A 13,537-nucleotide genomic window follows, 5' to 3' on the forward strand; every position below is an offset into this window, starting at 1 on the left:
CAGTATATTCCTTTGGATTCGAATATATTACCCATCTGAGGTAGCAAGGCCATTGTAAAGACACTTAAGTAAATGTTACCGAGGTCTAAACAATTCTTATTCAGCTTGCCTTTACTTACAAAACTTCCTACCATAACCTGGGTAACTGTCTGTGTGATGGCTGGAGCTGAAGCGAATCATTTTCCTCTGAAAGATACACAAACGTGCATGAATAGAGCCTTTCCAGAGGAAGATATAATGGTCCTGATTCAACACCACCAAAGCACAAAATATTGAATTTTTGGTTGGTTGGGGGAAATCAATAAAAGGTTTCCTGACACTTTAATATCACCTGCAATGCATGTGGTTAAATATGCACTCAAAATTCAGATTTTGTTTTGCAGTATGGCATTAAAACGAGCGGCTCGTTCCTCAGACTTTGTAAAGTGACTCGTCGTAATGAATGCGCATGGACCTCCGTTTTCATAACATCTTGAATCACAATCTCGCTCTCGTTTTTGCATGCTTGGCTGAGCCATAATTACCATTTAAAAGTGGGATAGCAGAGAGGTGAGCGAGCTGCTCGTTTGCTCCTCAGGTCATGCATGCTAGGCTGCCTTTCTTGATTTCATGATTACGCGAGGCTGCAGGAGATCAAACAATCAAAAATTGAGGGAACACAAGTTGATCTGTGACAATAGGGATGTCCCTGAATTTCTACAAGAACCTTTCAGTACCACTGGCTGCGTATTTAGGACTAAAATAGTCTAACTGCTCATAATATCTCTATTATATGCAACTTCACATTATAACGGTGATCCGATATGACTGTAACAGTAAGTCCAGCAGTAATGAAAACCATTAATTTCCCCTTTATTTTAAAAAGTCAAACTGTATGGTAAAGGAAAAAACAATACACTTGCATGGTTCCGTTTCGTAAGATGTAGAAAACATTTAAAGTTCATTTTTTGGGGCATTGCCACCATGACTGCTGCTTGAAATGGCATATTTTCATCACCAATAATGGAGACGGAATCTAACAAATTGGCAAAAAATTCAAAGTCGTCACATAATTGGCAGAAATGTAAAATGAGGTTGAGAAAACAGTTTGCCTTTCAGAGGACCAAGATATCATGGCGACACAGACAGACCTCTGGCAAACAAGAGTTCCACGACTAAATAGAACAGCTGTGAAATATGCCTCCAAACGGGCCGATTTCAAAGGGAACCATCCGTCCAAAAAAGTCCCTCTTTGTTACATAAAAGAGGTTTCGATCCATTTAGCTAAAAGTGGTTCTGTGACCGGCTCTTGTAGGAGTAGAAAGAAGAGTACAAGTATTGATTCAGACAGAAAACATGTTGGAAATGAAAATATTAAAGCCCTTACATTACAGTTGAACTAGTTATAAGGAGGTAGGGAAGAGAGAAAGAAAAAACTAAATACAGACAGACTCCTGTAACGAGTCCTTCTACTGCATCTGGTGCTATGTTAATGTGGAAGTAGAAATCAAGATGGTAGCCGTAGGTAGAGGTCCTCAGTCTGCCTCCTCTTCCTCAGACTCAGACTCTGTAAAAATAAAAATAGAAAGCAGTCAGCACTATGACCAGAAATGCACAATAAGCATTACCACCAACGTCACACAAAATGAGAAAATAAATACATGGGATGAATCGATACGTCAAGTTTGTTCATCAGAAAAAATGATATATAGCACAAACACGGCATGTTAGGGCTGTGAGAGGTAGAACCAAAAACAGCATGTGATCAAAGCAGAGAAAGGAGACGCTTACCTTCCTCTGCGTTCTTCAGCCATTCAACAAACTTTTTCATCTGTTCAAGGAAAACGCTCTTTCCTTTGGCAACGTGGGCCTCGTTGTACCACTTCAGAATTGCCTCCTCGCTCAAAACATCCGCTTTGAGAAGAAACAAACATAACAAAATAAATAATCTAGCAAACATGATGCCAACAGCACAAATATTTCCACAGGTGCTTGAAAAACAAATGTCACCCGGCAGCTTGAAGACATCCATCAAGACAAACTTTTGGCTATAATCTCTGGCCATCTGGCATCGTTCAAGCGTGGCTTCAGAGCTTTTTCACTAAAAAAAATAACTTTTTCCCCCAAAAAAGGATGCAAAAAAAAAAAAAAAAGGGCCCTTTATAGAAACACATAACTTACCTTTGTAGAGCAGCACCACAATCTTCTGGAATGCCTTCATGAAGTGGATGTTGTCGTAACAGTACTCCTGGATCTTCAGCAGGAGAGTTAGTTCAGAGAGGCCCTGGGAGGTGAACGCCTTCAGCAGTGGGCTGTATTGCTGAGAATGTAAAAACAGAGAAATCCGTTAGATTATTCTGAACTCTTAAATGACTTTGCTGGTGAAATGGCTTTGGGTTAGTAAATCAATTATCTTCTCTGGTAAGTCACCTTTAAAAGTTTGATGGCTTGTTCTGTGACCAGCTCCTCCTTCTTGTTCCACTCCACAGAGCTCATTACGCTGGACCAAATTAGTTCAATCATCTTCTGCTCAGAGATGTTGTTCTTCTTGATTTCGTCTCGGACGTAGAGAATGATCTGCAAGACCCGGGTCCGGGGATGGAACACAGCATTATTGGAAAAGCGGGCTAACAATGGCCAGCTATGCTGAGGCTTATTGCTTTAGAAGGCCGGCAGAAGTCTGAGGTACGAGAACCCTGGCAGGATACAGAGGCTTGCAGGAGCAGAAACGCGTCATTGATTCACTGCTTCCTGTTCTCCGGCCCTCCTCAAGACAAAGGGTGAAGAAGACAATCTTAAGCTTTCTTTATACTCTCACTTGGCACGAAAGCTTCCGCAGATGGAGCGCGAGCTCCGAGCATGCACAGAGGCGTATGTACTCTATATGCTGTTCGTTGCATTATTTTCCGAAACGCCAGGGCTTACAAACAAAATGAACTGTGCAGAATCAAAAAGACAACGAGTGTAACCGGCAAAAAGCCATAAACCAACCTCCACAATGACGAGGAGGGACTGTAATTATCTGTAAACTCATATTCATGAATTACTTTACTGCCTTTGTACAAGCCCTATAAAGAAACACGTCAAGTACTACATGCAATATAAGTGAACAAAGGTTAAATAGCCTGTAAACAATTTGATTTGGCTGTTATTAAGCACCTCAAAACCAACTGGCCTCCTTTGTATAATCTGCAGACATGTAAATGGTGCTTTTATCAGTGACGGTCACGTGATCGCACGGGCCAAGTTACAAATATTCAGAGGTCAACGGCCATGCGCTGCGACCACTTGAGGAGCCTACGAGCACCTTGGGCGGGCAGAGAGCGAGTAGTTTTCTGGCGCTTTGCACCGGCTTCACTACGGCGAGTACAAACTAAGTGCCAAACCCTCATTGGTGTTGATACGCAAAATGGGAAAAACTAATAGGGCTTACATCTTTGAGGGGGTCCCCACGTGACATCTGCTCCTCGAGCTCCTTCTGCAGCTCCTTGCGAGCACCTATGGACTGCTGGTTTTTGGCAAAGTCCGAAAGCTCCTCCAGTCCGGCGTCTGAGAAGTACTTTGAGAAGTGCTCACAACTGCGCTTGTTGGCAGGGAACAGCTCCTGAAAAAGCACACAGTCAAATATTGAGGCACACCCTGTTCAATCAGACGAGGTTTCTTCGGCAATTAGGAGGCCATTGTTCATTAATTGCCCGAGTACTGCATGGCACAATCACAGCAGATTGTTAATCATATTTTCATAAAACAACCATATTTAGAGTGCACAGGCAGTCTGACACATACTGCATCGGGAAGCATAACACTTCATCTGAGCCTCATTATTCTCACCATGAGCCTGCTGTCCATGCCAACCTTTCGGAGACTGGAAGAGACGGAGTTGATGTCCTTTTCAGAAAGCCAGGATTTGAAGAGTTTTACAGCGAAGCACGCTGAAACACCTGTACAAATGCAGAAAAATGTGAGTCAGCTGTTGCGAACAGACCTGCCAGGATAAAGTTAGGCCCGAGTATTACATTGGCAAACAACCTCACAGGATGCGATTAGTCAGGTTTTACCTGGAACAATGCCTAAAACAAGGATGCACCCAACTAAATTGGTTTATACCACAGGTGCATTCAATAACTTTAGTCATTTTTTATATCCAAAATATGATTTCAGTGAACATAATTTCAGCGACACAGCAAAAAGGAAATACTCAACATCTCCCTTCTACCAGTTATCTTGTGAGGTCCCGATACATTAAGCCACATGGCAGTCATTGAGCGCCAGTGGGACCAACTAAAGCCATCCATCAGTTTTTTTCTTTTGCAAAAACTCAACTGTCATCTGCATCCTTTTGTCAGACAATATCAATTCATACTCAAAGCATTAAACAACTCATTTAAACATATTCACATAAATGATGGGCTATTTTGTCTTTCGTTAACGCTGGGTTCTTTCTTTTGATTAGGAATGAGGACTATTAACTTCTCGTGTGGGTGTAGATGTAAATGTATGTGGGTTAGGGTCTCAAATATCAATATTGGCCTTTAAAATCCAGTATTGGTTGGACTGTAGTTTGATCAGCTGCTCTTTGTTGGCACTAGTTCTTTGAGGGTAGCTAGGCATGTCGGTTTGTAAGCCTGTTTGCTTATCTATGGATGGATGAAGGTTTTGAGCATTTGTGACTGCCAACTGATTAATTTGCCCAAATGTTTAATTAGTGTAGTAATGGTCTCGTCATTGCAAAGGATAATGCTTACTATACGCGTCTTTCAGGAAAATACAGTAAACTAAGTAACTAACGAGAGCAAAACAAAGATCTTACTTAACATCTAATTATTTAATCCCAGTCCAACTAGTTCTACCTGCGGTTCTTTTCTGCAAAACAAGGAACGACACAACTAGGCACGCCTACGAGGCAGAGAAGTCGGTACCTTCTTTGACGAGGTTCTCGTTGAAGAGGCTGCTGAGGATGGCTGCAGAGAGGTTGCCGTTGGCCAGCAGAATTCCTGCCAGCATGGCTAGCTTGTTTCGCTCAGACTCAGTGAAGCCCTTGAGGAACAGCAGCAGCTGCCAAAAAAGCAAATAAACACATTTAAGTTGGAATAACATGGTCATGAATTCAGAAACTTGACCTGGAAAGGTACTGTGTGTTCCTGTAAAGATGCCTTTAGCGAACGGCAAACCTTTTTAATCTCCTCCTGAAATCCTTTCTCCAAGTATTTGTAACGCCGGATGAGCTTGTTAAAGACCTAGAAGGAAACAAACAATTCTTTATTTGTACCAACTGGAAAAACTGGTTCGTAACTTCCCTGTGATAACAGTGGAAATTGAGCAGGAATTTAATGGTATCCACCTGGGCATATGCCTGCATGGTCTCCATGTCCTCTTGTGCTTTGAAGAGACAGAACTCTGTGCGGGTCATGTCATCGGACAACGTACCCCCTGGGGCTGAAAAGAAACAACACAGTTTCAGAACTTTGGGATTCTTATGCGCCATAACTCTACTTCGTTGCTTTACATTATTGTGCGTTTACAAATGCAACAAAAAGAATATAAAAGCTTTCCTGGGAACTATTTGTTTCATGAGCCACAAAGTCTTCAGCTCAACAATGTATGAAACAAATATGACAGAGTCCTGCCTCTTACCCAGCATTCCACCAGCCACCAGGATGTCGAAGAGAGTCTCTACATAGCGTCGGTAGTCAAGCTTGGCACCAGAGGAATCAAGGAACTTTGCGACCGCTTCCAAATCTGTGCCAGATTGGTTCAGACCTAGTACGATGCTTTCCTGAAACTGGGTGGGGTCAAACCTTTCCTTTTCATCTGTTAAAAAGACACAGTTATACATGAGTTTATCCTGCCACTTACAACCTTATGACATTCTAAAAGTCATGTTCGGGGACACATATATATATTACACTCTTCCTTGCATAAGGCATTACAGTAAAATCCTTGAGTAGTCACGTTTATGTATGCGTGTGCCTACTCTTGCAGTAAAAAAACATAATTCTTTAAACTAAATGTACTTGCCACACAACAGTGTTTGGCCAGATACCATTCTTTAATATGCAAAGTGGCAAATTAAGTGTGTTAAATATCTAGTTAGTGAACAAATGGGCGTGCTCACAATCACATTCCTGCGTCTGTGATTGTAAACAGGAATGGTGGTGCTGGACGGAAAAGTCAGTACTATGAAAAGATGGAAGACAATCAAGCACGTGCTCTTTGTGAAATCGGATTGGAGGCCTACGCGTTCATTAAAACTAGAACCTCCAAAAAAAGATCGGTGTGTGTGCAGAATTGTGCGATTCACTAAAGTCCGTCACCTCTTTTCCGGGTTTTGAAACGCTGGCCTGTTAGCGTAGGCTTCTGCTGCCTTTGATTACTCATAAAAGACACTCTGAAAGACAAGAGTAATGGAATTAAGATCAGGATTAGGACATACACTTTCGAATTCTATAATATGCATTGGAAAAAACACTTTGAATGATAACATGTCTAGCCAGCACCTAGCTTAAGTTGATTTAAAAACTGAAGACATCGTGCGACACAACATTCAAAGGTGTAGGCCGTTTTTGAATTAGCATTCATCAACATATAACGTTAAATGTAATGGAAACAAACTAGGGAACAACACTGGAGCTAGCACATTGTGCATGGTAAAACAAGCTAGCCATCCGACATAATTTAGGGAGCAATGTAATAATCATTAGGTACCAATTTATGCATAATTTAGTTTTACCAGCATAATGGAAACATGTGTAAAAGCAACAGTCTTGGGCGTTCGTCTAACCGTGTTCGCAGTTATGGTGCGAATATGACAAACGAAGTGTAGTTAACGCAGCTATTTTTCAAAATGTTGGTTAATCACAATCTGGAAAAATGCCATACACTTTCACACCAACGAATTGACGTTAGGTCGCCATGTTAAAGCCGTGGATGTCTAACTTCAAACACGGGGTAACGTCGATGCTAACGTTAGCTTAGCTTAGCTTAACTAGCTAGCTACAGTCAGCCTGACGCAGTGCCGAAATACGCTTAAATACAAGACCGTCGCTCAATTACATCGAACAAAGACAAACTCACCGAAATATTCTTTATGAGCAAAAACTGTCCGTAAAATAAAAACTAATACCACTGGTCAACCGTTACAGTCAGTTAGCGTTAGCAGTCAATCCCAGAGAAGAGGAAAGTGTGGACGTCACAACGCATGCGCATTAACACTGATTCTATGTGGGTCATTACACTTGTGGGGTGAACACAATTCACAAACTGTTAACAACTAAGAAAATATTGTCGGAATGAAAATAACCATGGTGAACTTAATAGCGAATTTCAGTATTCAATACAATGTGGTTGAATTTACCCTCTACCTACTTTGCAAAATCGATTACTAACGTCAACCTTTGCAATTAACCCCCCTGTACAGTTCGTAGTCATTGTGTTTAGTTAACGCTGGAATGAATAGGCTACGCATAGCCACCTATCTCCACAGCGCTGTGTCAGCGCTAAAGGAATGAATAGATGAAAAAAAAATCTGAACAGGGTCAGTTTTCTGGTCATCAGGATTGGTTTAACCCATAGACTGTGTATAAAGTGTACATTTATATATAAAGTACATATGTATGAATTAAGTATAGTTAATACAGTATATTTATTAACCATATCTATTGACACACCAAACTGACCCAGAGTTAGTAGGCGAGCATTAAATAATGGGTCAACAAGTCCTTGCTATCTATCATTAAGACACAGGAGGGGGATGTTGTGCTGTCGGGTGGTTGGGCTACCCGTCTATGGGATGAAGGGAAAACTTTAATGTTGCGTTACCATTCACCTCGTAAAGCTTGGATCTGAAGGTTTGGCAATTATTGTTTCGCCTTGTTTTGGCTAAGATGGACATTTTAGCCCAACGACTGCCGTTGTTTACACCTGCAAAAAAACAAACATGTTATCAGTCCATCCATCAGTTTTTCGTTAATATTCCAGAAATACTATTCTCGTTTACGACAAGCCCACCCTCTGGCCCAATGTTGGGTTATCGGTATGGCATCACATTTAAGATTGTGGTGTTTGGATGTGTAGCCTATTATTATAAATGACTGGCGATGGAATAGGGCTGTAGAAAGCTTTGTTTTTGTTGCCCATAATCACGGCTGGAGTCACGAAGAGTGATCACCACCAAAAATCCCGACGACATTTGAAGGCATCACAGCCCCACCTCCCCCTACGCTGGAGGTGATTAAGGGACGCTGGACTAGCCCAGAGACGCTGCTCCAGCCACTCCCTACGCCCGGCGGACCCCGCACTCTCAAATCCATCCAGAGCTCCATTCAAAGTGCTGAGGTCCAGATGAGAGCCACGTTCAGCCTCATCCAGCACATCAGACACGCGTTAGAATAAAGGCAGCGGGGAAGGGCTTCAGGAGCCACTCCAGAACTTGGAGAATCACCTCTGGGATCCTACTTTTTTGTTCGCAGAAGTGGATTTAGGACGAGAGGGAGCAACTCTTGCAGAGATAAAGAGGCAAGTTTGACGTCTTCTGTTACATGTGCTGAACATTGTAACTACTGCGACCGTTTGAGTCGTATTTGTTACACTGTTGCACGCGTTGCAACTTTGTTTTCTTTTTCCAAAGTTAACTTTGTATTGTCTTTGGACCATCTGCTTCCCAACTCATTCATACCAACTCCTCAGTTCGTACAGGAGGGGGTTGGGATTTTTTTTATCTTTCTTTTTCTTTGTGTACGAGGATACAAACCGGTAAGACTCAGTGTGTCCGAGTTAGTTTCGCCGTTTGTCTCTTTCTTAACCTAAACTAAGGCAGATTGTGGCAATGCTAATGGAAAGTGCGCTGCCTAATTGCATACATCTGCGGGTTTAAGTGCCATCTTTGTAGCTGACGAGAGTCAAACTCCTGCAGAGCCCAACGCGGAGGACAGCAGCAGATGTGTCAACTCTGAAAACTCATCCAGAGTTCAGTCAGTTTTTTTTAAGATATCATCACACAACCGAACAATGTGTGGATGGAAAGCCTTCCGTAGAATGGGCGTTTCGTCTGTTGTGCACGAGGGGGGTAAGTGAAAACGCTCAACTCTGACCTCCATGGTGGTATCATTCAAAGTAAAATCTTCCTGTTTCATTACAATTGCATCCTAACATTATGTACCCTATGATCTGTGGATATACTTGGATCCATACCGAAACGGATCAATGTCGGCTTTAAACTGACTGAAGTTAGGTTTACCCTCCAGTCGCCCTCGGTTTTAAGAGATCCTAATGCTGCTGCTGACTGGAATAAATTACTGCTGAGCACGGACCGCATGAATGAAACTATTCACCTCTCTGAGAAACATCCCAAAGTTCCTTCTTGTCAGAGTTGACCTGCTTTCTTTCCACCGGGATCCCCTGTGGGATCCAGCCTGGGACTTATAAATCAGAGGAGGAGAGGAATGCCTTCTGGTAAGAAAAACTATAGTAGGTGTAGGAAAAAGCTTCATCACTCTACAGTATTAAAATACCCTGTGGTTGCATCAGATAAAAAAATAAATAAAAAAAAAGACCCCCTGAATCATTATATCATAGGAGAAATGCTGCTGTAAAAACACCACAGATGAATGTAATGTTCTTGTAACTGTAGAGAAAATTGAATGTGTCTGCGTTTTCTAATTGGAAACAGCAACTGTGATGGGTTTTCAAATGAGTGTCAAGGCCTATGCAGAAACTGCTGATTGTACTCAGTCTAAACACAAGGTTTACCTTGACTTTGATTCTTATTTTCCTTTTTTTTATTTCCGTAAGCATGAAGCAGTTTAGTCCAAACTATATGAGCATTTGCGCACATTTCCAGGATAAACATATTCATGCTTCTTAAGCTTTGGGCCGTCAGTGATACAAAACATGAATTCAGCGGAAACCTCACAAACTGACATTCTTCTTGTACTTTAAATGTTCCAGTTTGTTGCTCTCCCTTTGATGGCAGATTCTTTCTATGCTTGGCACTACTTCCTATCCTGCAGTTTTCAACTTCTAATTCCATCTGTGAACTTGAAATTCCCAAGAGGATCAGATAAAGGATTGTGTCTTTCTTCTTGTGGTTTTCCACAAATATGTCCCGCCTCGGATAGCCAGAGTCTCAGTCGGGAAGCCAGATGGGAACTTTATTACCCGCGCTGATCAAACAAACAGTGATGTAAGATGACTGTGAAAGGTAGCGAGTGTGGCAAGCCTCCAGAGTTGCACAGAGACTCCTGGAAAAAGTAACAACCTTTCAGCTCTGACTTGTGAGACGTCAGTGTGTGGGGACTGTTGGCTTCTCTAGTAGCTCTCCTCAGTGTGAGCTTTTTGGCTGGCCTGCTTTCAGTTGCATCAGTGTGTTTCATTTTTCTTATAGTGCCAAATGCCTCCTTCATGAACACTGTTGGGTGATATGCAGTGGTCTAATGTGTGTGTGTGTGTGTGTGTGTGTGTGTGTGTGTGTGTGTATATAGAGGAACAAAGTCCCCGGGCCAGCGCCATGCTGATGAACAGTGTTTGCACTTGTCTGGCCGTGCAGCTTAGCGTAGTGAGGCGTGCGTCTTGCGTTAACCCTGCATCAACAGAGGTGGACCGGGCCACGCACGTGCAGCCCCACGGACTGGACCGTGGAAAGCCTTCAGCAGCCTCTGTTCAGGGAGCACTTTCTGAAGAAGCGTCCAAAGTCCTGCTGATAGGTAGTCTCAGCTCCAACGCAGCGCCTCGTCAACTATATGCGATGCACCATGATCCCGTTTTCAACTTTTGTTTCTGTTATGGCACTTTGGAGTTAAAAGGGTAAAAACTACCCTAACAAAGAACCTTCCCCAGTGCTGTTTGACTCAGAGAATTTTCCACCCATTCACTTTAATTGTAAAACTCTCCGTCCATAGTCTCCCCGCGCAGCTAGAGTAATAACCCAGTACATTTTCATTCAGCTTACTGCTGCTTTGTTAAGTCCACTACCAGCTGCTTTCTCCATTCACTTAAGGCAAACCAAGCCAGACCAAGTGTTTGACAGCCTGTTCTGCAGACGACTCCGACGCTGCTAATGCAGAGCAGTCTGGGGAACATTTGAGTGGAGTCATGTACTATAACACAGTGGAAAAAAAAATGCAACCTTGCAGGGTTCTCCTGTGTGCTTGTATTTGATAGCCGATAGTGGTTTGGCCACTTTACAGCTGTTGTTACTCGTAAAGTGCAACGGCCTGGACCTTGAGGATCGAAAAGAAGACTGTCGACCATATTAATTGTACAAACTAGAGATTCCATAGGCAGGGTTTTTCATATACAACTCCACCAGGGCTGTCCTTTTTTTTTTTTTTAAAAAAGCTTTACAAGTGGACTGTGAGCATAGATATGAGCATGCTTTATGTTCTGTGGGTAATGGTATTTTATAGGATTCAGACAGTTGCCTGGCATCGTCATTTGGGAGCTGCGAGTGTGTGTGTGTGTGTGTGTGTGTGTGTGGAGGGGCCTAGTACAAAGTTAACTGCCACCTGTTTCACGATGCAAGTTAAAATTCTTCGTAAAGGCTCATAGCGTTCTCCTGATCTGTCCGTGGTGTATAAATCACTTTTAGGTTTTACAGTGTGTTTTACTACAAAGGGAAATAAGTATGCGTAAGGGATGTCTTGGCACACTTGCGCTCCGTTGCTTGTGAAGAGAAGGGAGCAATGACAAATACTATTCTGCTCTATTTGTCAAAATGCATAATTATGCGAGTTAAGACTCCTTTTTACATTTTTCACATACATTTTCAACTTGGGAACGGCGAGCCAGAGAGTCCAAAATGGAGGAAACTGTCATGGCTAGTTTTATTTAGCCTGCTCTGTCGTGGTATACACTGTTGACTGCTTTACAAAAGAGCAATGGTTTTTAGACAATCATACAGGATGTGAGCAGGCATTTACAAGTCAAAACGTCACCACATTTTGATTCAAACGTTGCTAAAACCTGATTGGTGCATCCCCATTTTCCAACTGAGCCGTGGCCACCTCAAATAGTGACAAGCAGTCATGTGACATTACCAGAACTGTTCCAACTTTGGCAGGTTATTTTCCGATCATGTCGGACCCCATTGCTTTCAGTAAGAAGCTGATAAAGAATGTGTTTTCAGGGCCGTTTTAAAGCCAACACAGACTGTTGTTCCCGTCGGTCATCTCATTTCAATAAAGGTTTTTGTGTGCTTGGTGGATTAATTATGGTATGGTTGTTTGATCCCTTCGTCATTTTGATTGCCAGCTGTAGGCCCGTGTTTTGCAAATGTACCAGTCTCCCCGGTGTTTGAACTGTATTGTAAACAAAGCGCGGCGTTTGTTTGGGTTACAGGTTTATGTTTAACCAGGCTGGAAGGTTGTGTGCCATGAAAACCCCATTTGAATTGCAAATAGCTTTTGACTGATATAAATCGGCACTCGTATGAGTGCGCCTGCAAGTGGAGTGCCGGTCTGCGCCAGCCTACACACACACACGCACACACTCGCACAGATCTGCACCTGGAGCGGTGTTGAGACTCTGGACTCCAGGTCACTTTCTCATGCAGCAGCTCGCTCTCTTCCCCTCCTAAACCTCTGTCCTCTCTGTTTTCCGGCTGTCTCTTTGGCACAACCCAACGCCCTGCTGCTGCTGCTGCTGCTGCTCCATTAGGGAGCGCTTTAATCTCCATCATTGCCAGCAGCCTGTGATGTTGTGACTCTCCTGCCCGCTGACGTGGCCTGCTCGATCTGAGGGGGATTTTTTTACAGGCTATTCCGCCGCATAATGCATTTTATCATCGTTTTGTTTGCACACACAGACGCCTCTGTGTTCTCAAACAACCGCTCTCAAGGTAGAATGACGGCAATCATCTCTCAGTGTAGCGCACACAATGCCCTCTTGCTCTCTCACAGACCACATGTCGTGGTAGACTGCAGGGCTGCTTTGTCCATCGTGATGAAAATGGCCATTTCAAAAATGAATAGCCACTCTGAGCTGCTTTATTTCTAATCAAGCACACGCACCCTGACAAGTAACAGCTGGTTTATTGACGCCACTGTTTGTTTGTTTTTGTATTTTCACAAGTACTTGTGTGTTTTGCATGCATGTGAATGCCTGCGCGGCTATTGACCTTTTTGGTTCAGTGACTTTTTCTCCTCGCCTAAGGACAGAAAAGATCACGTGGCCTCAGTCTATGGCCTGTAAATAATATATGTACATTTAATGGCGTTTTTTTTTTTTTTTTCACGTTGCTTGATCTTGCTGGGAAATCTAGGTCAGTGTCAGTTCCAGGAAGCAAAGTGTGTCTCATAATATCGGTGGTATGCATCGAAATCCCAGGTCTGTCACGTAAAATCACTCGAGCCTCTGAAAACAGCTCTTTAATCTGTTGGGAGTTATAGATCAAATTTGAAAATGAAAACATGTGACTTGTACTGAATGTCATGTGTAGGATCAAAACACTGACTCGGTAGTGTCCTTCTCCTGACATTCAAGGTGCTGCAGTTGTTTTTGCCAGCATACTGTACATGGCGTGACATCAAGCGGATGGGGGCGGGTTGTTTAGTGCTAGCCGCAG

At 42.9% G+C, this 13,537-nt stretch overlaps 2 protein-coding genes across 4 annotated transcripts in view; one reads left to right on the top strand and one right to left on the bottom strand.

Moving 5' to 3' along the window:
- Positions 1-831: 831 nt before the first annotated feature.
- LOC306703713 (eIF5-mimic protein 2-A-like) lies at positions 832-7,177 on the bottom strand. The gene is made up of 12 exons (XM_079169767.1): positions 7,054-7,177; positions 6,294-6,367; positions 5,614-5,790; positions 5,321-5,415; positions 5,151-5,216; positions 4,899-5,034; positions 3,811-3,920; positions 3,413-3,583; positions 2,410-2,556; positions 2,161-2,299; positions 1,771-1,893; positions 832-1,546 (listed from the first exon to the last, which is right to left on the bottom strand). Exons 2-12 carry the CDS (start codon positions 6,355-6,357, stop codon positions 1,515-1,517), a joined length of 1,260 nt encoding a protein of 419 aa, XP_079025893.1. The 5' UTR covers positions 6,358-6,367; positions 7,054-7,177; the 3' UTR covers positions 832-1,514.
- Positions 7,178-8,311: 1,134 nt separating this feature from the next.
- The window catches only part of myo1b (myosin IB), a 56,851-nt gene continuing 51,625 nt past the window's right edge, over positions 8,312-13,537 (top strand). For 2 of the 3 annotated variants that reach the window (XM_079170714.1, XM_079170715.1), the window contains exon 1: positions 8,312-8,493. The gene's annotated coding sequence lies outside the window, so the exon portion shown is untranslated. The remainder of the gene's footprint in view (positions 8,494-13,537) is intronic. The other variant, XM_079170716.1, reaches the window with a different exon arrangement.

This window comes from Pholis gunnellus (assembly GCF_910591455.1).
Source record: "Pholis gunnellus genome assembly, chromosome: 12".
Lineage (NCBI taxonomy): Eukaryota > Metazoa > Chordata > Actinopteri > Perciformes > Pholidae > Pholis > Pholis gunnellus.

Excerpts from the sequence above, each read along its gene's own strand:
- LOC306703713 (XM_079169767.1), bottom strand. The coding sequence starts at position 6,357 with ATGAGTAATCAAAGGCAGCAGAAGCCTACGCTAACAGGCCAGCGTTTC. Across the intron at positions 5,217-5,320 it reads CCATGCAGGCATATGCCCAG|GTCTTTAACAAGCTCATCCG; the intron begins GTGGATACCATT and ends GTTTCCTTCTAG. Across the intron at positions 3,921-4,898 it reads CGAGAACCTCGTCAAAGAAG|GTGTTTCAGCGTGCTTCGCT; the intron begins GTACCGACTTCT and ends GCATTTGTACAG.